We start from the raw sequence: 27538 nt of genomic DNA on the forward strand, positions 1-27538 counted from the left end.
AAACGTGAGCTCATTATGATTTTTGTCTCGAACACTCATCGTTTACGTCATGGACTATCAGGGTATCTAGTCCTATTCTCTCCCCATGCTTTCACACTCTAGAGTCGGTAGGGACCTAGAGATCTGCCTTCGCTTTTAGCGTTCCTTCGTATATCTCTAGATTTCACCCCATACGCAAAATCTCACTCTCTTTCTTACTCAAGTGAATTGGTTTTGAGAGCAGTGGACCCAGTTAGGCTTTTCATTTGTTTTCCCTTAGTGTGATGCTCCTTTCTTCTTTGTTGATTATTTCAAAACTAGGAGGCAAAAATAAACAAATTCAAATTTATAGTTTGAATTTTTTTTTCCCCTTTTCTTTTATTTTCTTGGCATTCACACGTAGCCCTAGGCTAAACTAGAGGTGAAACAGGGTCAGGTTGAGCCGGGTTCTTTAAAACCCTAACTCAATCTTGAGTCCTCTAAACTCAACCCAAGTCAACCGGGTCCTAGGTCGAGCTGAGTTATCTCAGCCCAGGCCCAACCATGTCGGGCTCAGCCCAGCCCAACCCAGCCCGACCTAGATTGACCCTGATTGGGCCTAGTTGCTCTTGATTGACCCTGATTTTTGCTAGGGCCGGGTTGGTCCTGATTGACCGGTCTCATGTGATTGGGTATTGATTTATTTCATACTCAATTGACTATTAGACTTTTTGGGTAAAAAAATGAGTCCAATCTTAAAATTATAAATACTTTTATTCAATAGATAATTAGCCTATTTTTTTTGTTAAACCAATAGATATTTAGATACTAAATAAAAATTGCTAAATGTAATCGATAAATTGTAAAGCATAACCTAACATAGGGCCGGGTCTGGCTGATCTTAGCCCGAGGCCTCAATCCTGGCCCAGTCCGACCCTGACCGTGGGCTTGAAAATTTCAACCCTAACTCGCCCTGAGAGTTGAAAATTCCAGCCCAAGTCCTATTCGGGCTCAAGGCAGGCCAGGGTGGGCTCGGGCCGACAGGGCCAAACTTACACCCCCAAGGCTAAACATTCCATAATGCAATTCGTATTTTATATGCATCTGCTCAGTTTGTAAACACTCAAGTCTTAGTTTCCACTTCATAAACACAAACCAACCATTAACCTAGACACAATTTTCAACAAAAAACCTACACATGTTGAAGTCGTAGGATCCAGATCTAGGGGGAATGGATATAGGTGGATGTCCTTTTTCAGTGCGTCTGCCCCTGACGTGGGTAAATATTTGTCTTTGATGCTACGATAAATCATATTTGGATGGTACAAATTCTCAAAAAATGATCCTCCCAGTTCTTTTCAGCAGAAAAGGATTCCATCGTCTTTTATGCCAGAAACAAGCTATCTTCAATCATCTCTTCTTGTCTTGATTCCCCCAGGGAAGAGGCTTATATTTATGTTCTGGGCCTACCTCTTCCCTTTTTGCAGCTCTCTTTCTCCTTTCCCTGAGAGTTGGGTTTTGCTTTGCTTGTATTTAATCAGCTTTTTAATGTATTTCTTTCCCCTATTCTAGGGCCCCTTCTTTTCCCCTTTTTTGGGTAACTAATTATTTCATTCACAAAAAATAAATAAATAAAAATAAACACTTCTGTCTGTAACACACCCTTTGGCATCCTAACTATCCAAATCTCTGTTTCTTCACTGTAAGGGTTGTCTAATCTCAAAGATCAAACCATGCCCAAAGAAGGGTCAGATTCAGGTCAAGCCTTTTGCCTAACCATACTCAGCTTCTGTTGATCCTAATCATATTTTATAGCAGTACAATGCATGCTGACATGCTGTTCACAAGGTTATCTTTAACCATTATGCCTAACATTGTCCATAAACTTCAGATTTCCACTTGACCACAAAAGAAAATCATGGCAGTCTGATCAAGTGTTTGGACTTTGGCATACTATATGTTGAATGTTGCAATGCAGCTTTATTTAATCAGGACCACAAACAATTTGAAAATCTGAGACACTCTGGGCATATGTTCGGATTCCTCTCTGAAGTTACATGGCAACATTAAATGCACTATTAGGAGATACAGTACAATGACAATTAACCATCTTATGTAACTACATTTTCTACACCAAATTTTAGGTATAAACTCCATCCGACTTCTTTGTTGTGGTTAAAATGAACACAGAAGTTCCATCCAATGCTCCGGGGCTGGAGCTTCTTATCAGGCTTGTATAGGAAAGACATCTCATGCTCTGACCAACAGCTCATACACATTGCTGTTGTTATCCCCACTAACACGCTTCAACATTTCAAAGCTTTTACGACTACCCAGAAAATCAATCCGCTTGAATCGCACATAACCGGGTTCTACTGTCTCTTGGCTGGCATAGACCATTCGAAGCCGATCAGCATACCTAGAGTCCGTATGAATTGCACCATCTACTTCATCTGGTGACATGTTTTCCTGCAGAGAAGCATGCATAATTATAGAAGACCCAGGAATCATGAAACAGCACTCCTCCAATCAATAGGCCATCTCTTGGATTAGTCAAAAGGTTGGATCAATGGATGATCTTAAAATCTAATAGTATTATTAAAGAACATTGTTGGCAGCAATACAAGATCATCAGGAAGAATGTGATTTATTCATGAATAAGGGCCCAGTTAGTGGGTGGGTATTATAGTAAATCTGGGGATGCGGAAAATATTATGTGGAATTTATTCGGGTATAATATGGTATGGTCAGTGGAAAATAAATATATTTTATGTATTATTCCTCTTACTTTAATGTTTCATTTGCCATTTCTCACTTTTCTTATCTCATTTCTTCATTTTTATTTTTCATTCCTCTTATTTTCCTTTCCATTTATGATGACCTCAGTTTTCCCTACTTTGTTTTGACAGGATCCATGTAGCCGACCCCATTTAGTTGGGAAAAGGCTGAGTTGTTGTTGTTGCTTCATTATGAACCCAAGGATAGAAAAGGCAATGAAAAAAAGTTGGCAAAAAAATGACTATGGAAAATGTTCATGAATCATACAGGCAGGTTATAAAATACAGAAACTATCAGGTAATTTGAAAAATACATTACATATTTTTCAAATAATACGTCATATCTGCAAAATAGATATGGAGCCATGGAGGGACCAGTTTAATTTGTCAAACAAACAGTTAAAAGTTTGACTGGAAGTTAAAGATTCAAGTATATATGTTGAACACAAGTTACATGAGGTAGATGCAGCACTGGGATATTATCAAGTTCAAGCAAATTGAAAGTTGAGAGTCCAAGATGGATCTGTCCAAGTTCTAACCATTACAATGAAGAAAATTGTATTCACAAGTGAGTTCTTTTTTATCTGGTTCCCCCCCCCCCCCAAAAAAAAAAAACTCCTTTTTGAGTTCTAACCATTACAATGAAGAAAATTGTATCCACAAGTGAGTTCAATTTCTATCTGGTTAACCCCCCTCCCCCCAAACTCCTTTTTGTTTTACAAGAGAAGGTAATATATTAGACCGTAAAAAGCAACACAAAGGAAAGAGCAAAACCTGCAAAACTCATACCTGATAAAATGCATAGATATGATCTAACACCTGCAAACATGTAAAACCTTTATCGTTGAAGTATGTTCTTGAAGAAGGCCCCATCTCACCAAATCGGTCGATTGGAAACAAAATTGTAAGAAAGTGGTTTTTGAATATCAACTCTGACTTTTCACTGCAACCAAGCAGTGAATTTAAGAAAATGAAAGCAGTTACAAAAGAAAAAGCTTCAGGTTAAATATATCAGAAACTGATAGGAAAATAAATCAAAGACAGCCATCTGGCATGACAATAAAGATGGAAGCACCATGTAGAGGTTCCAACAGAAAAAGATGACATGTTAAGGTGATAGACAGAATTCATAAAATGATAAGTCCCATCTCATACACCACATCTTAGATGAAACTCTTATCGAAAATCAAATAAAGGGAGAGGCAACCTTTCTCTGAGAGGACGGGAGAAATTCTCAAACGAAGCTTCTGGATCCCTTCCACCCCCTCTTGTATCAAAGAACACAGAAGTATCTTGGTCGCTTACACCCTCAAAACCAGCAGAATCTGTATAAATACAAGCAGTTGAAGTTGGCTCAGATATTGACCAGCAGATTGAATCCAGAAGGCTGCTCGGGGCAATTGGGCGTATCGGAGCTTGAAATGTCTGTAAATAGAGGCACAAAAAAGTGCTGGACATATGTTGATATGAATCATCAATGCACAGAAGATATACTCTCTAGTGAGAGGTTGAAGACAACAAACAAAAAACAAATGTAGAATTCTAGTTCAGAAGAGGGGTGCAGAAAGATTATTCCCCCATTCCCCTTGCCCATGTCAATCATTAAACATGGTAGGATGTATGAATCATGGACAATCCTTTGTATTCTCCAACTCAGACCATTCCCCAATGCCATAATCATCACCACAATAAGATCATCAAACAATGCACAACCACTTTTCTGGAGCCCACACCAACTCCTGGCTCCCATTATGTGATGATTTGATGGTCAGGAATTTAGGATCATCCGTTAGGTTGACTTTGCTGCTGGGTATTTCTAAAGTTGGATAGCATATGAACCAAGGATAGCAAACCATAGGAGGGTAGTCCCTCCCCTTCTGTTGCTAGAGTTGTACATTTTCCGAGTATCTAGATACCATTTACATATAACAAGTTGGCAAGTACATCTTATGAATAAAAAACGTGGCGCATAATTTAATATGTTCAGTATGTACAATAGAGAACCTCTACTCTGTATATATCACGATTGGACGTAAAGGAACAAACACAGATAAATCAAGTAGCTCCATGCAAGAAAATATCTCCTACTACTTACCTGCATATGGCAGCCACGACGATTTCTGACACCAACTTTTGCCAAGTTAACAATCTTCTGTCTTTCTTCAGGGCTTTCTATAAATTCTTTGTGTGCTAGTTGTGAATTCAGTGGATCTTGACAGGCACCAACCCTGTTTGCTTCCTGAAGCAAGTCGAAGACCAATGACTGCACCAGTCAGGAACTATACAGAGCAAATTGAAGTTGTTAAAAGGAGAATATGGAGGCCAAAGACGACATTGGGTTGAATTAGTGAGAGTGTAGTTAAATGTTTATAAATCAACAGAAAAAATGCCTCTCAATGGAGTGGAATGGAAGAAGAAAAAGAAGGAAAAAAAAAAGGATAAGGTTTCCCTTCTGGGCATAGATTCTCACTACTTCATAATCTTCACTTTGGCTACCATACTCTAATTTATTACAGCTTAATTTAACAATAGAAATGGCATGTTTGACAAGAATAGGACCAATTTTACCCAATATGTTACAAATTATGTTTCCCATTAGCTTTTTATTCAATGTGAGGTTTGAACTACACTTTTGCAAAGAATAAAGTATTCCAGATGAAGAATTACTTATTCTTAATTCAAGTCTCAACTTTTCTAATTTCCTTGACATTTTTTTTTAATAAGTAATTTTCCTCGAGATTGAGACGGAGAGTCAAATAATTTGAATTTCATCAATAATGAAAAGTGACTGTATAATATAATAGTGGCTAAGATACATACTGTACATAGCATTCTTTACAGGTTTTTCCTAAGAGAGAACCGTTGGTGGAGGGATTATTCAGAAGAGTACATTTTTCAACTTTATTCATCTCCCACTGGAGACTAAATCAGAGAGAGAGAACCAGCCACTAAAAATTTATCGATCTAGTAAGCATGTAACAGTCACATAGCATCCGAAACATCTGAACTAAAGATTAGAAATACCTTCTCAGCAATAAGGTTCTGAAAATTTTCCAGGATCATGCCAACCTGCCTTGCTAAATCAGGAGACATGTGCACGAGCCTTTGCTTATTTTTCTCCTTTGTTGTTTTGAGAATCCACAATGGCTGAAACAATTCATAGATAAAGATCTTAATGATGGTCAGAGTCAAGCTATAAAGAACTCCTATGACAATGCAAGTCCAATTAATAGTGGATACAGGCCCCCAAGCCAGACTGAATTTTATGCCAACCATCCTAGATCACTCTCTCAATCAGTAGAGATAGAGGGTTTTATAAGAAAACTAATGTAGTTCAGTAGCACTTACTGTAACAACATTATCAGTGTGGCCAAGATATCTCCGAACAGCAGATCCTTCACACACTACATGACTTGCACGGCAACCAACAAACCAGCAATCTACAATTGTAGCCCCTTCTTCAGTAGCTGTCTCAACAACCTGTCACAAATAAACCAATGATCCTCAAATGCAGCACCTTCTCAAAAATTCATTTCACAATAAACTTTCAGAGAGCAGTTAAATCCTTTTTTACTGGTGGAGGTTGAGTAATAGAATGTGAAACGTCAATGCAGGTCAGCCCACAGCTACTAGACCAGGGTATATACCATTTGCATTCAAAAGGAAAGATACATCTTAAATTCCTGTCTCCTAGAGGAACACCAAATATTATTGAATAAGTGTAACACAGATTCTACCTTACTTCGCAGTTCTGCTGAAATATCTGAATCGATGAATATGGAATGACTGGAAAGAACTGCTTTCTCGCTCCTACTATTCTCCTTTCCAGTAAAGTACGGATGTGGTTGCAGAGTGGTGCTATGTTGCTTAGCATCATCATGCACACCAGCTGGCAGACAAGTGTTCTCGGTGGCATTGAACCCCAGAGGCCGATTCAACTCCTCCATTTGTAAACCACTTTCTCCAACAGTTTTAACACTGTAAAGCGATTCACTCAGCCTCACTGCAGCACGTGTGAGCCATCGGAGAAGAAATGTAATAAGTTAGCTCTCATAGTTTCCTAATATTAATTATTATCCAAGAGAAACAAAACAAACTCCTCCACAATGAACTCATGATAGTGGTTGAGGTTAGTGCAAGGTTCTTTGCAAGTCTCATCAAGGCAATAGATTAAGATAGACAATGTCTACCCACGTCCCACTATACTGATAAATAGTTGTCTAGTCAACTGATCCAGACCATATCTGCTCACAATGGACCATTTCAGCAGATAATTCAAGATAACTTTCAGAAAAGAAATTTCTATAGCATGGCTACCCATAAAAAGGGTAGGTGGTCAACTGATCCAGACCTGACCAATAGGACATCACTTTGATTGGCCATAACCCAATAACTGCACAAATTAGAATACTTCACCAAACAATAAATATTGGTATTGGCCATCTGAATACATGCACGACTTGTTAGCATCCAAGTATTGTCTACCAACACCCATATAAGTGAGCACAATCTATACTCATTACATGGTATACTACATGGCCAGTATTATCATTTAGCCAATTAACCGATGTCCTGAATCTCAATTTTAAGACGTAACAGGTATTGTAATACATATATAAGAAGCAATAAAATTTCGGTACTCACCATTCCTCTTGACACTGTCCATGAACCATCCCAAGGTGACAACAAAAAGATCATTTCTCAATCCATGCTTTAAAGCATGCTCAAACTTTCGTCCACTGAAGCTGTAAATGGGGTTAAGCGCTGACAAAGGTCCTTTATAAGAAACCACATCTTAAACAGAAAAACAAGCAGAAGATGCATTTTTTTTTCAATACTGCAAGTCAATTTTTGCCCAGCTGAAGGTAGGTGCCACTGATGAAGGTCTTCCTATCCCTTTTTTTCTTTTGTTTTTTCCCTCTTTCCTTTGGGTAGCCAATGCTCTTTCCCATAAGTAACAGTACAGGAAGATACTGGCCACCAGTTAGGAAGTAAAGCTAGCCTAAACAATACCACATCATAGCAGAAGATGTGACAACTTTGTCCACCCACAAACTGTTCAAATTTCCACAAGATTCAACCATGGCCTTTCACAAAGAAAGGTGAAACGGTTATTGTGACCTAGTCTTTCAACCAACTAACTAACACGTATATTGCTTTGACTATTTTCTATTTTATGAGGCCATTCAAAGATGACGTGGTAAAATCTGGTCCAGTAGACCCTATGTTAGAATGTGTTGTACTTAAGAACTTGCATATCTGCTATGCCTAAAGGCTAGGTAACTTCTTTTCATACTAATGCAACAACTATGAGTCCCATCCAACAGTTGTTTTGTTGTAGGATATTTGGACGACCAGGTGAGTACATTTTGGATGCAAACTGCGACTGTATTGACCACCTAATTTCTCTGTGGCATCCATGACCTGCTTCCTTGCTTCTGTAACAATACAAAGCATATACACGAATTAATCGGTTTTAAATTACATGAATAAAAGAAAATTATACAACAACAACAACAGAAAGTAACAAATCAAGCATAATAATAACATTTAAATGAAATACGTGAATAATGTCAATAAGTGGACCAGACAAAATAAGAACTGAAAGGATTTCCTTTACAAGCATTATGGTACAAGAAATACATAAATAGGAATCCTATTGGCAGAACTGAAGAAGACATGCTTTCAGCTTCTTCCTTTAACATCAGTCATCAAGTAAATTTGGAGGGGATAGGATCCCTCATTTTGACGCTACCCACTAAAGAGTCTCAAACAAATAATTTGATCCATTATGTGCAATATATTCCTCAAATAAACCAAAGAATATCATAGAGATTAGATGGTTAACTCATTCAAAAGGATCCATTCCATCCCAACATCCCCAATGATCTACCCTATACCAATAAATGCACAGAGCCCAGAAGCCTGGATCAGTCCTAAAATCTACCCTCTGGACTTGTCCTTCAGTACTTAATTCAGTGTATCTTGGTCTTTTTCAGATTTGCTGGAAACTGTATAGGCATTCAAGTTTATTTTAAGCATAGTCTAGAATTTTTCATGAGTAAAGTCTAAACTCAAAAGAAAGAAAGAAGAAAACTGAAGCTTGTCCTTCGAGATCAAAAACTTGAAGCGAAAAACTAACATTACAAACGTCGTCTACACCTCGAAATGGAATAAATTTATAGTATGAATAACTGCGTACCTTTGGATAGCCCAGTGACACATATAACCAGACCAGCGAAAGGACCACCGGCTCGAACGTCGGGTTGAGACATAGCAGAGGAAGCTGGGGACATTGCCTCGAAAGTTTGCATCCCTCGGAAAGAAGATGAAATCCCAACAAATAGCCTCGAACAGCCCTTGCTGAAGATCACCTCAACTTTACTGCCAGACATGATTAATTCTCAAGTCTCCACCGGAATTTTGAGCGTAGAATGCGTAGAAAGACTGAGCCATTTTCAAAAAACAAAATCTCAAAACTCCTCCATTCAACAACATCTCATTAGGCGGATAAGAAAATATAAATCCAACAGATTTTCAATTTTCAATGCACGAGACCAAATTGCACACATCATTTTGCCTTAATAATATTTCAGATTTCAGATTACTTGGAACTCAGAAACCATCCGATCCGTCAAAGCACTTATTAAATTGGTTTTCAAACTTTCTCTGTTACTTCACTATCTAACGGGAAAAAACGAAAAAAAAAAACTCTTTGGACAGAACCAGGTTAGGGATTGAAAAAAGAAAGGTTTTTTAACAGAACCAAATGGCAGAGAAATTCTCATTGGCTAAAAAAGGAAAAACAAACACCGCCAGAGATCTGTTAAGGTGACAACAGAATAGCTAATCCCATTGCGCTCAACTTTAGACAATAAAACAAGAATCTTACAGAAAGTTTCGAAAATGAAGAACGTTTGCAGGTTCTCAAGCGCTATAACACCAAATCGGACAAAAAACTGGTGGGAAATACCGTGAGAGATTGGTGAAATCGTTCACACAATGACGAGAATACAAGGAAACAGGAATTCCAAAGTCGAAATGGGGAAAAACGGAAATGATGATTTGAAGAAGAAGGTGAAAATTTCCATTTTCTTCCAAATTTAAGATTGGTATTCAAAAACAGAGAAACATATGCAAAAAAGGGATGGGGGAGAAGGAAAAGCAAAAGAAAAAGAGAAAATTTGGAATAAAATGCTTTGAAAACTTTTTGCTCCTTTCTCCAATCTCCTCTTCCTTTTCTTTTCTCTTTTTCAGATTCGAAAGGGCAAATCTCGAACTGCGGTGTCGCAGTGTCTCAGACTCCAATATTCTACTTGCAGATTTTCAAAAACTCGGAATCGGTCAGAGAGGATTCCGAACAAAATCGGATTGGAATCGTCATGGATTCAGTTCAGTAATAGAAAATCTGAAAATCGAACCGAAATCGTTAATCGGCCCGTGAATCGATCCGATTGGAGGTTGTTTATAAAGAAAATGATTAAGAATCCGATTCTGATCCAAGAAGCAACGATTAAGAACGTCGGAAATTGGAATCGGTATCAACCGATTCTCGATTCTTAACACCATGCTTATACTGAAACGAAAATTTAAGGATCGATCTTACCAGAAAAAAAAAACAGAAACGGAATTTTAAGGATGGATGCATTTGTTAATTTTTTTTTAAAAGATAAAGAATATGAGTAATTATCTAAAATTTAGAGTGTTTATGTAATTATATGACACCTCAGATGAGGTATGCATAAATTTCCCAAAAAAACTATGTGGGTAAGTTATTTAATATATATATATATATATATGGGGTGCCCACCCCCATATGCTTGGGCGCAGGCTGCGCTGCGGCACAAAAAACATTTGGCCTTTAGTTTTTTAGGGGTTTCTATTGATGTTCTTGTGCCACAACGCAGCTTGAATCAGACACATGAGCCTATCATTCAGGGGGCAAGGTGGTCATTTCTCCCACCCCATCTATATGGACGCAGCCTGTGCACCCAGCACAAAGAACATTTGGTCTTGAGTTTTTTAGTGATTTCTATTAAATCAACATTTTTCCCTGTGGGTATAACAATTTGATGGTGGATTATCACCAGCCCACCTCCGTCCTCTATATCTCCCTTCTTCCCCACTCTGCGCAGCCATAATGGCAATCATCAACCTAATGTGCCACTCTTGACTGAAAATCTGACCTACAAGTCCATAAATTAGTATAAAATATCAAGACTTGAGAATCAAACAGGATTTCTTCTGTAAACTTATTTGATAGGGCAAATTTCACAGACACCCCTTGTAAGTATATGAAATATCATGAGCATATCAAACTTTGAAAAAATATCACAGATTACCCTTATTTTATTATTTTATTCTAATTTAATCCACTTCGTTAGGTTTCTGTAGTTAAGTCACTATTAACTCTTTTATAATGATGAAATTACCCTTACCACATAGTGAACTTACCATAATATCCTTTAGGGTGAAACCCCAAATTACAAAACAAACCATTCTCTTCTTGGTCTTCGTTGTTCTGAGGGGGGGAAGAAGCAAGAACAGGGAAGGGGATTCATTGACAGGCGCCATTTTTGCTTCTATTTCCATGTTCTGAAGGCGGAAGAAGCAACAACAGCAAAATCGGTATGTTTTCCTGTTGGCTGATGTGGCCCAAAGTGCCACATCACTTAATTAATTTTGCTAAAAAGGTAATTAGTGCATTTCCCTATCCATGAGGGAAACTACCTGATGGTGGTAGTTACAAGTGATAAGGATTTTTATGAGAGTTCTAGTCTCGTGTACGTGATTATTCTTTACCATCAAGGAGTAATTTTTGTGAGACACAAAAAGACTAGAGATCTACCTTCTCAGCCATTGACAGTGTTCTACTAGACACAAGGAGTACATCGGCGAACAAGTATTGACTGGAGTTGATCGGAAACAATGGCGTCAGACGATTCGAACCTTTTCTTGGGACCGTCAGGAGGTAGAGTGCACTGCCTCTGTTTAATTTAGACCCTGTTTGTGTAATGGGTATTTCTAATATTTGGTATCAGAGCATTGGCTGTCGCTGCTCCGATCACACCGGACTTCTGTCGGATTTTGTATCCGACAATGGCTATCAATTAATGGTTCTTCATATGCCTTATAAAAATAAAATAAATAAAGGTTGGGGTGATATTTGATTCTGGCCTTTTGAATCTCCATTGGAAAGGTTGTCGGATTGATTCGACATCACGTCGTTTGTTTTTTGTTAGCCATTGTGGCCATTTTATTTTTCCGCTGCGATTCCGGCCTATGGACTTCTTTTTGGAGTCGCCGGACTTTAGGGATGATCGTCGGTGAGTAGACGTTGTTCGCCTTAAGTATTGTGATCGGTGCTCGCCGACAGTATTTTATTTTGGGTCCTCTTCCATTGCATAATTGGTTTTGGCAGTGTTTTGAGGTTGAAGATGGGGACAACCCTGTCATTTGTTAATTTTTGTGGATCCCATTTTGTCCTTTTGAAGACTTTTGTTTTATTATTGAAGAAAAAGAACAAAAAAAAGGTTAGAGTAACCGTGTTAGTCATGGAATTGAATTGTCCTACCACTTATTTTAAGATGTGAACAAAAGAATAAAAGTCTATCCTCTAAGAAAACATGCAAAGCACATATATTATAACAGTGAACCAAACAACATTAAATCGGTTCAATCAAAATCAAACCAGTTCATGATACAATCGAACTAAAATCAAACAATGGTCAAAGCCAATGGGCATTGGTTTAACCAGTATGATCTGGCCCAAAAAGTGGGTCTGCAGGTTAACTAGAATCAACGGAGCATTTTAGCGGGCATCGATAATGAGTAGTGTAATTTTTATTAAGGCTTCATGAGATTAACTGATTTATTAATCTAAATCATAAATATTAAGGATTCTGCTTTGAGAAAATACTGGAACGCTTCAAGATGAAGAGTTGTTCTTCAAGTGTAGCACCTATAGTCAAGGGTGACAGACTAAGTTTGGAGCAATGTCCGAGAACAGTCTTAGAGGAACAAGAAATGCATAGTATCCCTTATGCGTCTACAGTAGGCAGTCTAATATACGCACAAGTTCTAAATTAATGGGTATTTCTAACATTAAGGATTCTGCTAACTTACACTGCTCATTAAAACTACCATGCCAGGGCCTCCAGACCAAAATGGCGTTGCTGAAAGAAGAAATCGGAAGCTTATGGATATGGTACGAAGTATGATCAATAACTCCAACCTTCCTTTGACCCTATGGAGTGAAGCCCTAAAAACAGCAATGTATATATTGAATAGGGTACCATCGAAAGCAATTCCAAAGACTCCTTATGAACTTTGGACTGGGAGGAAGCCTAGCTTAAGGCATACACGTGTATGGGGTTGTCCAGCTGAAGTTAGGGTATATAATCCACATGAAAGAAAGTTAGATCTTAAAACAGTCAGTGGATTTTTCATTGGCTATCCAGATAGGTCTAAGGGTTACAAGTTCTTTTGTCCATCTCATCACTTACCATTGTAGAATCTAAGAATGCTATATTTCTGGAGGATAACAACAACAGTGGGAGTTCAGAATTACGGAACATTCAGTTTCATGAACAACCGGTTCAGGTTCCGTCTCCTACACAAGAAAGTGGAAGAATCATTCCTCCAATCATTGTTTATAGGGGTTCATCATCAAGTGAACCAACACCTCATGACAATGTTGTTGTTACTGAACCTGTTGTTGCTAAACCTGTTGTTCAACCTCCTGTTGTACAAAATGAGGACATACAAATTGAACAAACAACATTAAGAAGATCCTCAAGAGTTAGAAAACCAGCAATTTCTTCTGATTTTCATATTTACCTCCAAAATTGTGAGGTTGATGATGGTTTTGAAGTAGATCCAACATTGTTCTCACAAGTCATAAGCTGTAGAGATTCCATTTTATGGCTTAACGCCATGAAGGATGAAATGGATTCTATGGTAAAGAATCAAGTTTGGGATCTTGTTGAGCTACCAGAAGGAGCCATCCTTGTGGGATGTAAATGGGTTTTTAAAACCAAAAGGGACTCTGCTGGTAACATTGAGAGATACAAGGCCCGACTTGTGGCGAAAGGGTTTAATCAGAAAGAAGACATTGATTATAAAGAAACATTTTCACCAGTTTCAAAAAAAGATTCATTTAGAATTGTCATGGCCCTTGTAGCTCACTTCGATCTTGAGTTACATCAAATGGATGTCAAAACGACATTCCTAAATGGTGACCTTATGGAGGAGGTATATATGAAGCAACCAGAAGGATTCTCAAAGGACAGTAAAGATCATTTAGTCTGTAAACTCAAGAGATCCATATATGAATTGAAACAGGCTTCTCGTCAATGGTACCTTAAGTTTGACACCACGATTACTTCCTTTGGTTTTGTTGAGAATCGTGCCGATCAATGTATCTATCTTAAGACAAAGGGAAGTCGTTTCATTATTTTGGTACTATATGTGGATAATATACTCTTGGCTAGTAATGACCTAGGGATGTTACATGAAACAAAACGTTTCCTTGCAAGCAATTTCGATATGAAGGATATGGGTGAAGCATTCTATGTTTTAGGCATAGAAATTCACCGGGACCGGTCTAACCATACCTTAGGATTGTCCCAAAAAGGTTATATCGAGAAAATACTGGAACGCTTCAAGATGAAGAGTTGTTCTTTAAGTGTAGCACCTATAGTCAAGGGTGACAGACTAAGTTTGGAGCAATGTTCGAGAACAGTCTTAGAGGAACAAGAAATGCATAGTATCCCTTATGCGTCTGCAGTAGGCACTCTAATGTACGCACAAGTGTGTACAAGGCCAGACATCGCCTTTGCAGTGGGAGTTCTAGGAAGATTCCAAAAGAATCCGGGTATACCACATTGGAAAGCAGCAAAGAAAGTATTGAGATACCTTCAAGGCACCAAGGATTTTATGTTGACATATCGACGTGTCAATGACTTGGAGCTGATTGGCTATTCTGACTCAAACTACGCTGGATGTGGAGATACAAGAAGGTCCACTTCAGGATATGTTTTTCTGCTTGCTGGAGGAGCAATTTACTGGAAAAGTGTGAAGCAACCAAAGACTGCGTCCTCAACAATGGAAGCAGAGGTAGTGGCATGCTATGAGGCAGTCTCTCAAGCATCGTGGTTACGTTATTTCGTCACAGATCTCCAGGTTATTCCGTCTATTGAGAGGCCTATACGGATATACTGTGATAACACTGCGGTAGTAAAGTTCCCTAACAACACATGCTCTGTGAGTCGATGTAGGCACATAGAGATCAAGTATTTTGTTGTAAAAGAGAATGTTCGGGATCATCGTGTTTCGATAGAACACATTGGTACTGATAAGATGTTAGCAGATCCTTTCACTAAAGGGCTTCCACCTAATGTTTTTGTGGAACATGTTGGGAATACGGGGCTGATGTAAATCTTAGTACATGATGTTTTATCTTATATGTTGCAACATTAATTGTGGTGATTCTTAAACTTTAAGTTTTTCTGTCATTTATAAAGTTTACGCACAATTTATGTTTTGAAATGACAGATGCCCATTAAGTTTCAGGGCAATAAAGTTTACCCTCGAATTGACCATAGGGTTGATTCAAAATTGATCATTGGATCAATTTTCTAAAGTTTTTATGCTAACTACATTAGGGTCCATTATGAGAATGACAGCTCTTTGTAATACATGGAAGGGAGTGGCCTACTTATTGGACATGAACCGCCATGATTCGTGAGTTGGAGTCTTCATTTGGAATGATAAGAGAAACTCACTGTTTCATGTATGGCCATACAACATAGCAACACCAATATTCATTTCGGATGTGGCAATTTGGGCCAAGTGGGAGAATGTTGGCTGATGTGGCCCAAAGTGCCACATCACTTAATTAGTTTTGCTAAAAAGGTGGTTAGTGCATTTCCCTATCCATGAGAAAAACTACCTGATGGTGGTAGTTACAAGTGATAATGATTTTTATGAGGCTTCTAGTTTTGTGTACGTGATTATTCTTTACCATCAAGGAGTAATTTTTGTGAGACACAAAAAGACTAGAGATCTACCTTCTCAGCCATTGACAGTGTTCTACTAGACACAAGGAGTACATCGACGAACAAGTATTGACCGGAGTTGATCGAAAATAATGGCGTCAGACGATTCGAACCTTTTCTTGGGACCGTCTGGAGGTAGAGTGCAGTGCCTCTGTTTAATTTAGACCTTGTTTGTGTAATGGGTATTTCTAATATTTCCCCCTTCAATCTGTCCACTGTAGTTGTAGTGTTGTTCGGTGCACCCACCCTGAAACCCATCTTCTCCACTGCAACATCTCTCTCTATCTCTCTGCATCTTTTCTTTTTTTCTTAAACAAAATCGATTTCTTCAAGAACATGTCTGTACATAATCAGCTTGCTAAACGTATGATTGTTGCCTTTCCTTTTTTTTTTCCCTGATGAGATTCCAAAAAAATCCATCAGTCTCTTGGATCCTACTTCTTTAAATAACTAAAATCTTTCAACTCTGACTTAAAAACATTGGATGAGCGTTGGCATGAAAGCTGTTGCCTGTTAGTATTCTCAGTATTATGCAGCTAGTATATGGCTCATTGCTGCATTCATATCCTGGCAGGTGCACGGTGCTCTGTTAGGTTCTTCTATGTTATCGGATGATATGTCACTCAAGGATCGAGAGATGTTCAGCATTTAATTCATTTGTCACTTGTAAAAAATTTCCCTAGTGGATTTGAGCCTGCATTAGTTACAGTCCAATCAACTGGTGTCACTGTCTACTGTTGTTGTGTTCTCTCCTGTTAAAATTCTTTTGTGCTGTTTTTATTAATGCTTTTATTTCTATTTATTACATATTTTTATTTATATTTGTCTGAGGTTATATGCTACCTGCAATATTTTGTAATTTCATCAAGTTTCTTTCATCTTCTGTTTATCAAAGCCATTAATTTTATTGAAAGTGACTGGTTTCATTATAATGCAAATTGCTGAGTGTATTAATCAACTGTTCCCTCTTTTTGCAGTCGGCCCATGGAAGAGGATGTTACTGTAAGTTCTTACTGTCTGAGTGATATCCTTGTGAAAATCCCTGATAATAAGATCATAATTGGCAGCTAATTTGGTCTTTACCATAATTTTCTTGGACTACAATATTGTAGAGTTATTTATATTTGCCCTTGTTTTTCCATTTTGTTTTTGTTATTATGTGCTTATGATTCTTTTTTGATTCCCTAAGGTTACCTATCACTATACTACCATAATATGCATTTATTCTATTAATTTAGTATTGTATTATTCCTGTGCATGTATCACACCCCATTGGTTACAAAAACAGCATATTCCAGCAGTCATAGGTATGATGTGGCACTATTAGATCTTTTGATCTTTGTATGTTTAATTTAAATGTTATTTTCTATGTTAGTTGTTGATGTGCATTGATATTTGTGTGTATTCTTAAGAATCTGCCTGCAATTTTATGTTTTCTTCTTGTCATGGCATGATTTTATCCTTTTTCTTTACAACAAAACATGCACTTTCCAAAGTTCGTTACTGGCTCTGGGGCTTTTGAGATTGTTACTCACGTCTTTCTTTCTTTGCTTATGACCTGAAAACAAGAAAACTTGCATAGTTGGGTTTTTAATGTGGAAGTTAGTCGTTTGGGCATGAGTGATTGTGAAGGAGTTGTTGACTTGTTTTCCAGCTTCATTACTGTGGAAGTGAATCCATAGTAGCTCTCTGGATACAGTGTGTTTGCGTTTTCTGTTATGCAAGTGTTCTCACTCTCACCACCAAGCAAAAAAGTTGTTTTTTTTTTGTTTAATCATGGAAAATCTTTCCATGTTAAAAAGAAATTGATGTAGACAAGTCACCTAAAGGGTTTATTTTATTGAAAATAAGCTTTGGGTTGGGTCATATGTGTATTGGGGCTTTGATCCCATTGGTTTATTTTGTAGTTGGCCACTTTGATGGGCCTAAAATATGGGTGGAAAGTAGGAAAACGGGATTTACTTCATTAGTTTAGTTAGATTCCTATTTTGAATTTGTTTTCTTTTTTATTTCACTTTCCTAGTCAATTTAGCATACTTTATTAGTTAAGGATTGGGTTAGGCCTTTCTTTTTTAGTATCCAAATCTAATTTTGAGTCTTCTATAGAAGTTTGTAAAGGAGGTCAGCATTGTAGACGAATTTGAATGGATAGAATAGTTGCTTATGCAATGTTGAAATCCTGAGATGGGATAGGTGAGAGACCTGGGGTAAAATGTCCATTCCTTTCCCCCATCCCCTTCCATTGGTTCTTAAATCCAAACCCTAATTTTGTTCAAATCGATTTCAAGAGTGTTACAAGCTCTTGAGATTTCTTTTAATTGATTGTCACATCGATTTCTTAAAGATTACTACATCAAAATCATTGCTACTTCAACAGGTTATTACTTGGCGGGGTGATTTCTTTTGGTTATAACTCCTCCCATCAAAATGTTGCAGCGCTGGAGATGGGAGGGGTTTGCTGTGGGTTTTTTTTCTTGTTGTAACGTAGAATGGGTTTTAGTGAGACTCAAAGGGATGGGTGGGATGGTGATAGTGCTAAGGTTAGGGTTTATCGTCAAACAGAGAAAGTTGGCCAACAAAGGGTACCATTGGTGAATCAGATTTTGTCCTCCATAATGTTGTGCCGATGCCCTCCTCCCCTCTCCGACATGACTAACCTTTGAACCCATGTCCTCCCCCTCCCCCTCCAACGGCCCCCGTCATTGGTCGACCCAACCTCTCTCCCTCTCCCTCTCGCTCTCACTGCTCGCCTCACCATCCCCCTACCACCCCTGAAAGTCTCTCTTCGACCCTACTCCCCCTCCCGTGAAGGCCACATTCTCCACTTTGTCCCACCCTCCATTATTGATGATTCCAAAGTCGGCCTTTGCCCTTCAGGGTTACTGGATAAAGAAATATCCAAATGGCACTGCTACCTCGTTGGTCACTTCATCAGAAGTCGACCTCCCTTTTATTTGGTTAATTCCTCTCTTCAAAACAATGGAGGACTTCTGAGGTTTTCAATATGTACCCGCTAGCAAACGGCATCTTCATCTTTGTTTCTTCAATGAAGACGACAAGCTCTGAGCCTTGGAAGGTGGCCTCTGGCAGATTGGGAAGAAGCCCATCTTCTTACGGCAATGGGATCAGCATACCAAGCTGTGCAAAATCGACCTCAAATCCATCCCTCTATGGCTCATGCTCCCAGGTTTCCCCCTCCACTTTTGGTGTGCCGTCGGCCTTGGCATTGTGGGGTTGATCATTCGGAGGCCTCTTTACTCTGATGAAGAGGACAAAGTGTATGGACCGCCTCATCTTAAGAAGAATATGTGTCGAAGTTTCTCCCGACTCAGTCCCACTCGACTTTGTAATCATCATGAACGATGAAGGCTACTCATTCACTCAGAGGGTCCAATATGAATGGCTCCCCCTCTACTACTCCACATGTAAGGTCTTCGGCCACCTTACGATACTCTGCTCCACCGATGCTACCCCTGGAGCGATGGCTGACCCTCTTGAGGAATGCTTCCCCAACTAGAGACGCTACAAGGCCTCAATCCTCCTAACCACAGCATGGTTCTATTGAAGAATTGAAGATCTTGCAGAGGAGACTCAGGGGCCGACACAAACAAAGACAGCCTCCAATAGGTGAACCCTCCAGATGCTCCGAGCTCCGACATCTCCTTTGACCCATCAGTCAGTCGTGCTCCGACCGTCGCTCACAACCATTTCGCGATCCTCCAAGACACAATCTTTGAGTTTGATGGAGACTTTTCGCCTACTCCTTCTGAGTCAAGGGTGACCATGCCAGCTCTTCTGGCTTCTCCGAACAATCTGCAGAGCCGCAATCTAGCTCCTCCCGCACAAAGCAACCCCCTTCATCCCTTTGCCCTCATTAACCCCCCGCCTATCCCCACCTTCCATTCCCATACCTCTACCATCCTTCCCCTCCCTGTCATACCCCTTTGTCGGCCCCAAAATGGCTTGTCACCCCTCTGTCCAACCTGCGAGTCTTTTCAAAATCGCACTATGTGATTTTAAGAAACCCCATCCCTTTAAAACCTTTCTCTTCCCTTTTTACCCCTCCCTACCCACTTAACCCTCTCTCGATCCTCATCTAAACCAAACCATACCCGTCCCTCCCCAGTTCACCCAACCAGTCCGCCCTCATCTTACTTAACCCTCTGTAACCATACTCAGTTCCCAACCCTCTAACCCGAACATTCCTCCTGACCCAAGAACCTCAATCGCCCACTCGACTCCCCCGATGCTTGTGAGCGTCCCTCCCTCCCTTCAGTTCGTCCAAAGCGTCCCTCCCTCCCTTTCGTTCATCCAAAGCATACCTCCCTTCGTCACTGAGGCAGAGGGGATGTGACTCGTTGCCTCCCCTCTCCTTTAGGCATGTTTAGTTTCCATTTCGCTTGGGAATTGATAAGACATAGAGGCTCCCTCTCCCCCTGGCACAAAGTTGTTTGGTTCAAAGGCCACATCCCTCGCCATGGCTCCTCTTTGCGTGCCCTCTCCAACTGGCTCTCGATGCAGGCTTTCCTCATCCACTGCCACATCTAGGTCTCCCCTTTATGCTGCCTTTGATGGAATGGGCAAGAAGATGCAGACCACATGTTCTTCTCATGTCCTTTTGCAGCCTCCATTTGGAAGAGAGTCTTGAGTAGTTGCTGGCCGGGTAGAAGAAAACACCTCCCCCTTCAGAGAGAGTGGCTTTGGATTGACACTTATTTTAGAGGGAAGACTATATGTGACTGAGCCGACAGGCTAGCCTTTTGCGCCACTATCTCCCATATTTGGATGGAACGTAACCTTAGAAGATGGACGTCCAACTCTCGCACTTTAGATCAGATTTGACATGCCATCTTCTTTGATGTTTCCTCCAAACTTGCCTCGCTCCCCCATGCTTCTGTAAAGGACTCCCCAAGGAACAGGCTCATTGCTGTGTTCTGGGGTCTTCCTATCTCCATTTTGCAGCCTGACCCCCATTAGTCTCGCTTGTATCTTTTGTTTTTTCTTGCCCTTGGGCTTGTAAATTCCTCTCTTTTTTCTTTGTATTATAATTTTTATTCATCCAAAAAAAAAAAGGGTACCGTTGGTCTCAAGGGAAGAACAGTGATGTAAGAAAAATTAGGAAAGAAGAAGGAAGGTGATGGATACGTTCGGCTTTGATACCAAATTGGTGGAGGGCTGGTTAGGAGAAGGGGAGAAATCTGAGATGAGTCTCAGAGTTGCGGGGGGGAAGAAGAAGCACACAACCACACACTCAAGCAGGGCAAAACCCAATATTTCTTTTCAATTCATTGTCTCCATCTTTGGGTTACAATGCTTAAATAAACAAAAATCAAAAGAATCCTAGTTGCAATGTAGACTATCTCCTAGTGCAACTCTAAATAGAGTTAAAAATAACTAGAAAATAAATAAATAAACTACTTCCAACCCTTAATGGACCAAAAATTCATGTTGGACCAGTTCTGTCTGGGTTTGGGTTTCCTAACTCGGTCATGCTGGTCCAACCAGTCAAGTGCTACTGCATCACATATCTTTTCTACCACTCTTTTTGGTTTATATTGTGAAGTACTTGCACTAAAAATTCTTTGATGAGTCATGTATATGCTGCTTATTGTGAATCTATTGTTCACACTTTAATGGTATCTCAACAGAAGAAAAATTAGGGCAAAAAATAGTGGTTTTGCTTAGTGATAATTTTTTTTTACGATGAAAATTAGCTATAAGATTTAGATTTTAGTTATTACTTTTTATTTTCTCCAACTAAGCCTTATCCCAACTAAATGCTGTTGGCTTCACAACTCTTGTTGTGCAATTCAACTCTATTCAGGGCCATACTTGTCAACCGTAATCTATGCATGTCTTTTCTCACTTCTCCCAAAGGCATTTTAGTCTTCACCTTTTCCAATATATGTTCCTATTTTCAAGTGTTTTTTAGAATGGTTTAGTTGTAATTCCCGTAAGCGTTGAACCTTTATCTTCGATTGAAACTTCAAGCAATTAGTTTTCTGATTTTGCTATTTTGTTTTTTATTTATTTTTTGCAAACTGCAGTTTGACCACTCAAAAGTAAAAAAATTGGTCCAACTGGAACTGGTCTCAGCGATTTGATGATCAGTTCAGGTTTTATAAACATGCTTGTCTAACTTCTATTCAAAACCAATAATCTATAAAAACTATCTTGACATAACAAGGCACCTTAAATAGCTCTGATGCAGGTGTACTACCTTGGATCGACCCAAACCCAGTTGGGTATCCAGATGGAGATAGACTGGGTCCAGTTTGAGTCTTGGGTCTAGTAGGATTTTAGGAAGTTTGTTTTATTTGGGAAAGTATTATGTAATCTTTTAATTTGGGTAGGATATGTAGGAGGAGATAGATAACAAGTTATTTCAGTTTTAGAGTCTAACTAGGAGTCGTTGAGTCTTTGGTTTCTGTCTTTGTTTTCCCCTTTAAATACTTGCATTGTAACCAACGTATAGAACAGATTGAATATGGAATAGTTGAGTTATGGTTGAGTAGCCTGAGAGCTGTGTGAGTTTTCTTCTTCCCCCCCCCCCTCCCACCCTCTTCTAATGTGATTTCTTCTCTCCCCCTGCAACTCTGATTCTTCCCAGCGTCCCCTCTTCTCCTAAACAACCCTCCACCAAGCTCCCTACCCCTACAACTGGAGTGGTTCATTGAGAATCCCCATGCAAGGTTCAAAACTCGTCTCGAGGTGTCTCAACCAGGTCGAGATTTTCGAGATCTCGGCGAGACAATGCATTTTTTTTGTTTCGGTTGGCAAATGGCCATAGTTGGCTCCGAAACTTTAAGAGAAGCTTGTTTTAGGCTTAATAAATATATTTAAATCTTCAAACTGTTAAAAAAAAAACCGAGGAAATTACACACCCAAATTTGTACTTTGGATTTGCACCCTTGGTTGGCACTGAATGTCGAATCCTTGTGTAATATTTGCCTATACACACCGTTTTAGTGCTATGAGGCATAATGGGCAAATAAAACAAGTAAATTATGCAATAATGGATGAAGACACATAATATTGAATAATTATTTTAAGAAATAGTTAAGGACTTAAAGTAAAAACTACTAAGTACAGTGAACAATGCATATTAAATAGACACCCAAGTACAGAGAACAATACGTATGATATAGACACCAAAGTCTTCCATGTCCCAAGAATACAATATTGCGAGTCTATGACTGTCTATTGATATGAACTATGACGTGTAGGATAAAGTCCACTCATGGTCCGATGGAACCGATGTGCATTGTCTTCCGTTTGCATGACATATGAATGCCACATCATAGTGTTTGAGAAGAAACAATCAAGCAGGTCGAGATATCTAAGATTTCACCGAAATTCCGGTCAAAATTTTCGAAACACTACAGGTTTTAAGAATCATATGTAATCTCATCTCGAGGAGCTTGAGATTCTCGAGATATTCAAGATCTCGGTGAGATTTAGAACTATGTCCCCATGGCCAAATATACCCATAGTTCAGATGAATTTTGTGCCCAAGTGAAGCCTGAACCCATCTACTAATATAGATTCGATCTGAAAACTAATATTAGGACAACTCCCACGCTAAAAACATTGGCTAAACAAGGTTGCTGCCGCATCAGTAGTCTTCAATACAATCCTCATGCATATGCACTAATGGCTTACATGCTCAACCATCATGTCATGGGCTTGGACCTTGTAGATCTTTTCCCATACAACAACAACAAGAAGAAGTCAGCCTTATCCCAACTAAATGGGGTCGGCTACATGGATCCTTTCAAAACAAAGGGAAAACTGAGGTCCTCACAAAGTGAAAGTAAAGTAAGAGGAATGAAGAAATGAGATAAGAAAAGTGAGAAATAGAAAATGAAAAATGAAAGTAAGAGCAAAGAGGATAGCCCAAGAAATCAGGAAAATCAAAGCTACATTGTGTCGACAACATGGATCCTTACCCTCCAACAGGCTCTTTTTGAGGTCATACTTGGCACAAGACCCAGATTATGCATGTCAATCTTAACAACTTCACCTATGGTCATTTTAGGCCTGCCCCTAGCTCTTTTAGCTCCATCAATCGGAATCAGATCACTCTTCCTTACTAGGGTGTCCCCAGGCCTCCGTTGCACATGGTCAAACCACCTCAGACGACATTCTCGAAGCTTGTTGCTAATCGGGGCAACTCCCACATCAGCTCTAATACGTTCGTTCCTCACTTTATCCTTCCTAGTTTTGTCTCACATTCATCTTAACATCCTCATCTCTGTAACACATAGCTTCGCTATATGGCACTTCTTAACTGCCCAACATTCCGCCCCATAAATTATAGCAAGTCAGACCACAGTCTTGTAAAACTTTCCTTTAAGCTTTAAAGGAATGTGTCGGTCATACAGTACTCTGGTCGCACCTCTCCACTTCATTCATCCCTCTTTAATTCTTTGTGAAACATCATCATCATCTATGTCACCTTCTTTGTGTATGATAGGCCCTAGATATCTGAAATAGTCACCTTCTTTAGATCTTTTCCCATACACACCGTATAAATGATGAAATTTGTATGTAATCTGTAATTGTGTTAACTACTGATGTACAACCCTTGTAAGTTACGTACCTGTTGTCAAGGTTTGAGATTTTAGGTTCGACCCTATATTTTGGGTTTCGATCGAAATTCAACCAAAACTCATGTGTCAGCTGGCCATTTTGTTTGGCCATATTTTGGCCCAAAACTTTAGGGAAACCCTAATTAAACATTTTTAAACATATTGGAATCTTTAGATTGTAAAAGAGCCACACCTAGAATAGTAGTTCGGTTTCGTGCTCTAAGTTGGTAGTGTATGCCATACCTTGCTGTATGCTTTCTCAAATATAGCTTATTCTACACATAATTTAGTATGAGAACACACAAAATTCAATGAAAACAACTAAGATACGCATTAGGAATGAAGAAAACCATTTAATATAACATAATGTCAAAGTGTTACAAATACAAGTATTATACTTAGTCAAGTATAAATATACAACTAAGGTTAAAACACCCCTGTGAAACCGTTCCTTCAACTCTATGTTAGTACCATATAGAGTTTTAGGAAGACTCAAAACCTTTGGGCTTAAGGTTATACCTCTAAGTTTGAATCTTACAAACTCTTGCTCAAATGTGGAAAATCGTCTTTGTAGATGTGTTGTAGTAGTCCTCAACACTTTGTTCCACCAAGAAATGTAGGTGATTTGGCCAAAAATATCAAATACTTTTTTTTGGGAGTTTTTTGCCCTTTAACAAATGAAGCCACCCGAAACTGAGTCAAAGCCGAAAGTTCGATTGAAACAGTGTTTTTTATATGTATTGTTTGTATCAAAATCGAGTTGAAACCAAAATGTCTGCCGAAATGCCAAAATTTCGGTCGAAACCCTACATTCCTACCGAGTCACTCCTAGTTTTGTTTCAATCTTTGTTGAAACCGAAATATTTCACAAAATCTCAGTGGTTTCGACCGAGATTTCAAACTATAACTTACAAATACTAGTGTACAACCAAGGCTAAAACACCCACATGAAACCATTCATCTAACTCTATGTCAATACCACAGAGTTCCGGGAAGGCTCAAAACCTTTGGAGAAAAAGGGTATACCTCTAAGTTTTAATCTTACACAATAGGCTCAATTACGGCCAATTGTCGCTATAGATTCGTTGTAGTAGCCCCTAACACTTTGTTTCACTAAGAAATGCAGGTGATTTGGCAAAACCACTCAAAACTCACGAAATGGGTCGAGGTTGAAAGAAACTATGCTTTTATATGAACTGTTTTGTACTAAAACCAAGTCGAAAACGAAATTTAGGTCGAAACCCTGCATTCCTGTTAATCGCACCCAGTTTGGTTTCAACCTTTGTCGGAACCGAAATATTTCGTGAAATCTCAGTTGTTTCGAACTATGCCTGTTGTTTGATTAGCATGGCCTGGCAAAACATACAAAACAAACCTGGTGGTTACGGACTACGGGTGCAAGGGTTCAGGCTGGGTAGAGAAATGGTAGATGCTGAACCAAATGGAGCTCAAGCCCTGTCTAATTTGTTTTGGTTCAAAATTAAGCCCAATTTCAGCCTGACTTGCACCCTCTATCACTAACATTGTCTTTTGCCAATAATTCTCATATTTTATGACACAAAATATTGCTCCTGTCCACATGTGGTGGAATTAGGTTTTCCTTTTCGGTGCCCTATCAAAAGCCACATATTTTGTCTTCCGTAAGAAATTTGTTCATGCATATTCATGTCAATTAACATCCTACATTTGTGAGATATCTGTGGGGAACTTGTTATTTTTCCCATTTTTGTTTTGCGAGAACTCGTTTTGAATGATATTTACTTCTGTCCTTATATTTTTGTGTAATATGCATGAATTTTAATTCTATGTGCTATTGTCTTTTAGCATGACGTTAAGATAATCATGCTTCTTTGGCAGTTCATTCATATAGAAGTTGTTAGTAATGGAACCTTCTCTTATATAATTGATTGATGTAGCATAATCATTTACCTAACTACCAGTTCTTCCCGTGGTTACATGTAATTATGATGGTTATTGCATCCACATGCATTGATATTTTTCTCAATCAATTCATGGCAGGTAAAAAATGAGGAAGAGGAATTTAACACAGGACCACTCTCTGTTTTGATGATGAGTGTTAAAAATAATACTCAGGTAAACTCTCTCCCAAAAAAAAAAAAAACCCAGCTATCTGCACCCACACACAAGATTTAATCTGAGGCTTTAACCTGCAGAACCTCAAGGCTTGTGCTTTATGCAGTATGTTGTGAAGCAACAACACGTGTTCTTTAAATACTGGCTTTGTTAGATTTGGTTTATTCAGCAAGTTTGTTTCAAAGTTTGCTCTACATGTCTTCTTTCTAAAATTTTCCACGTCATCAGGTACTCATTAATTGCCGGAACAACAAGAAACTTCTTGGTCGTGTGAGAGCCTTTGACCGCCACTGCAACATGGTTCTTGAAAATGTCAGGGAGATGTGGACTGAGGTTTGTTTGGAAGTGAAATTTCCCCCCCTTTTTCTTGCTGTTATATATGCTACTTTTAAGTAAGCATTCTGATTTATTCTGCAGGTACCAAAGACTGGGAAGGGAAAGAAGAAAGCACAGCCAGTGAACAAGGATAGGTTCATCAGCAAGATGTTTCTTCGTGGAGACTCTGTTATCATTGTTCTGAGGAATCCTAAATGAGAGATAATGGTGCCTTGTCTAAACTTGTTTCGTATAGATTGATCGAGTTCTTGTAATATGCTTTGATTTGAATTATCCACTCTGGTGGTTGGTAGATGTTCTTTAAATATCTTTGTTTTGCCAGTATAGATCCATTCCTTATTAGAGCAAACATGTAGTAGATAAACTGCATAGTTTTAAAACCTTAGTAGATCTTGATCTAAAAAAAGGATGCTGGTTATTTTATTTCCTGGTTTTCCCCTGCACTGGGCTATCTAGACCAGACCGAAAAGCGTCGTTCTGTTTTTCCAGTTTGAGTGCCGGACCAGTGCAGTCTAGTGTTAAAAACCATGATTAACTGCACTGCTTGCCCTCGTGAAAATTTTCTCCTGTGTCTGTTGTATTCCAAACGTGGTATGGGGTGGGAATGGTTATTAGGAATATTGAGAAAGGAGCCCATTGTCCTTTATGTTGTTTCATTTACACTCTTAAGTCTTAAAGCTATTTTTGTGGGCTCAAAGCTTATTTTGAAAGTGAAATACTCTGA

At 39.0% G+C, this 27538-nt stretch overlaps 3 protein-coding genes across 7 annotated transcripts in view; 2 read left to right on the forward strand and 1 right to left on the reverse strand.

The window, feature by feature from the left end:
• Positions 1–13169, forward strand: part of LOC122670073 (endoribonuclease Dicer homolog 3a) — a 111628-nt gene extending 98459 nt beyond the window's left edge. For all 3 annotated transcript variants that reach the window (XM_043867032.1, XM_043867029.1, XM_043867030.1), the window contains 3 exons: positions 2909–2916; positions 11978–11982; positions 13157–13169. The gene's annotated coding sequence lies outside the window, so the exon portion shown is untranslated. The remainder of the gene's footprint in view (positions 1–2908; positions 2917–11977; positions 11983–13156) is intronic.
• LOC122670075 lies at positions 2191–9662 on the reverse strand. 3 transcript variants are annotated; one of them, XM_043867034.1, is made up of 11 exons: positions 9628–9662; positions 8938–9182; positions 8082–8173; positions 7380–7482; positions 6473–6738; positions 6084–6215; positions 5760–5882; positions 4831–4974; positions 3943–4160; positions 3525–3678; positions 2191–2427 (listed from the first exon to the last, which is right to left on the reverse strand). In XM_043867034.1, the coding sequence occupies exons 2-11, from the start codon at positions 9128–9130 to the stop codon at positions 2209–2211; spliced, it is 1644 nt and encodes a 547-aa protein (XP_043722969.1). In that variant the 5' UTR covers positions 9131–9182; positions 9628–9662; the 3' UTR covers positions 2191–2208. The 3 variants fall into 3 exon arrangements, with proteins under 3 accessions (XP_043722969.1, XP_043722971.1, XP_043722968.1); XM_043867036.1 differs by lacking the exon at positions 9628–9662 and having other exon boundaries at positions 8082–8170; positions 8938–9292; XM_043867033.1 differs by lacking the exon at positions 9628–9662 and having other exon boundaries at positions 8938–9292.
• LOC122670076 (small nuclear ribonucleoprotein Sm D2-like) lies at positions 3251–27047 on the forward strand. The gene is made up of 6 exons (XM_043867037.1): positions 3251–3255; positions 16769–16789; positions 18605–18610; positions 26401–26478; positions 26707–26811; positions 26896–27047. The coding sequence occupies exons 1-6, from the start codon at positions 3253–3255 to the stop codon at positions 27010–27012; spliced, it is 330 nt and encodes a 109-aa protein (XP_043722972.1). The 5' UTR covers positions 3251–3252; the 3' UTR covers positions 27013–27047.
• The last annotated feature ends 491 nt before the right edge of the window (positions 27048–27538 follow it).

The sequence above is a fragment of the Telopea speciosissima genome, chromosome 7, assembly GCF_018873765.1.
Source record: "Telopea speciosissima isolate NSW1024214 ecotype Mountain lineage chromosome 7, Tspe_v1, whole genome shotgun sequence".
Classification (NCBI taxonomy): domain Eukaryota; kingdom Viridiplantae; phylum Streptophyta; class Magnoliopsida; order Proteales; family Proteaceae; genus Telopea; species Telopea speciosissima.

Coding starts and splice junctions, on each gene's coding strand:
- LOC122670076 (XM_043867037.1), top strand. Junction 26,479..26,706: donor GTGTTAAAAATAATACTCAG/GTAAACTCTCTC, acceptor CCACGTCATCAG/GTACTCATTAATTGCCGGAA. Junction 26,812..26,895: donor TCAGGGAGATGTGGACTGAG/GTTTGTTTGGAA, acceptor TTTATTCTGCAG/GTACCAAAGACTGGGAAGGG.
- LOC122670075 (XM_043867034.1), bottom strand. CDS start 9,130: ATGTCTGGCAGTAAAGTTGAGGTGATCTTCAGCAAGGGCTGTTCGAGG. Junction 8,174..8,937: donor TGTCACTGGGCTATCCAAAG/GTACGCAGTTAT, acceptor GTATTGTTACAG/AAGCAAGGAAGCAGGTCATG. Junction 7,483..8,081: donor GTACTCACCTGGTCGTCCAA/ATATCCTACAAC, acceptor AACCCCATTTAC/AGCTTCAGTGGACGAAAGTT.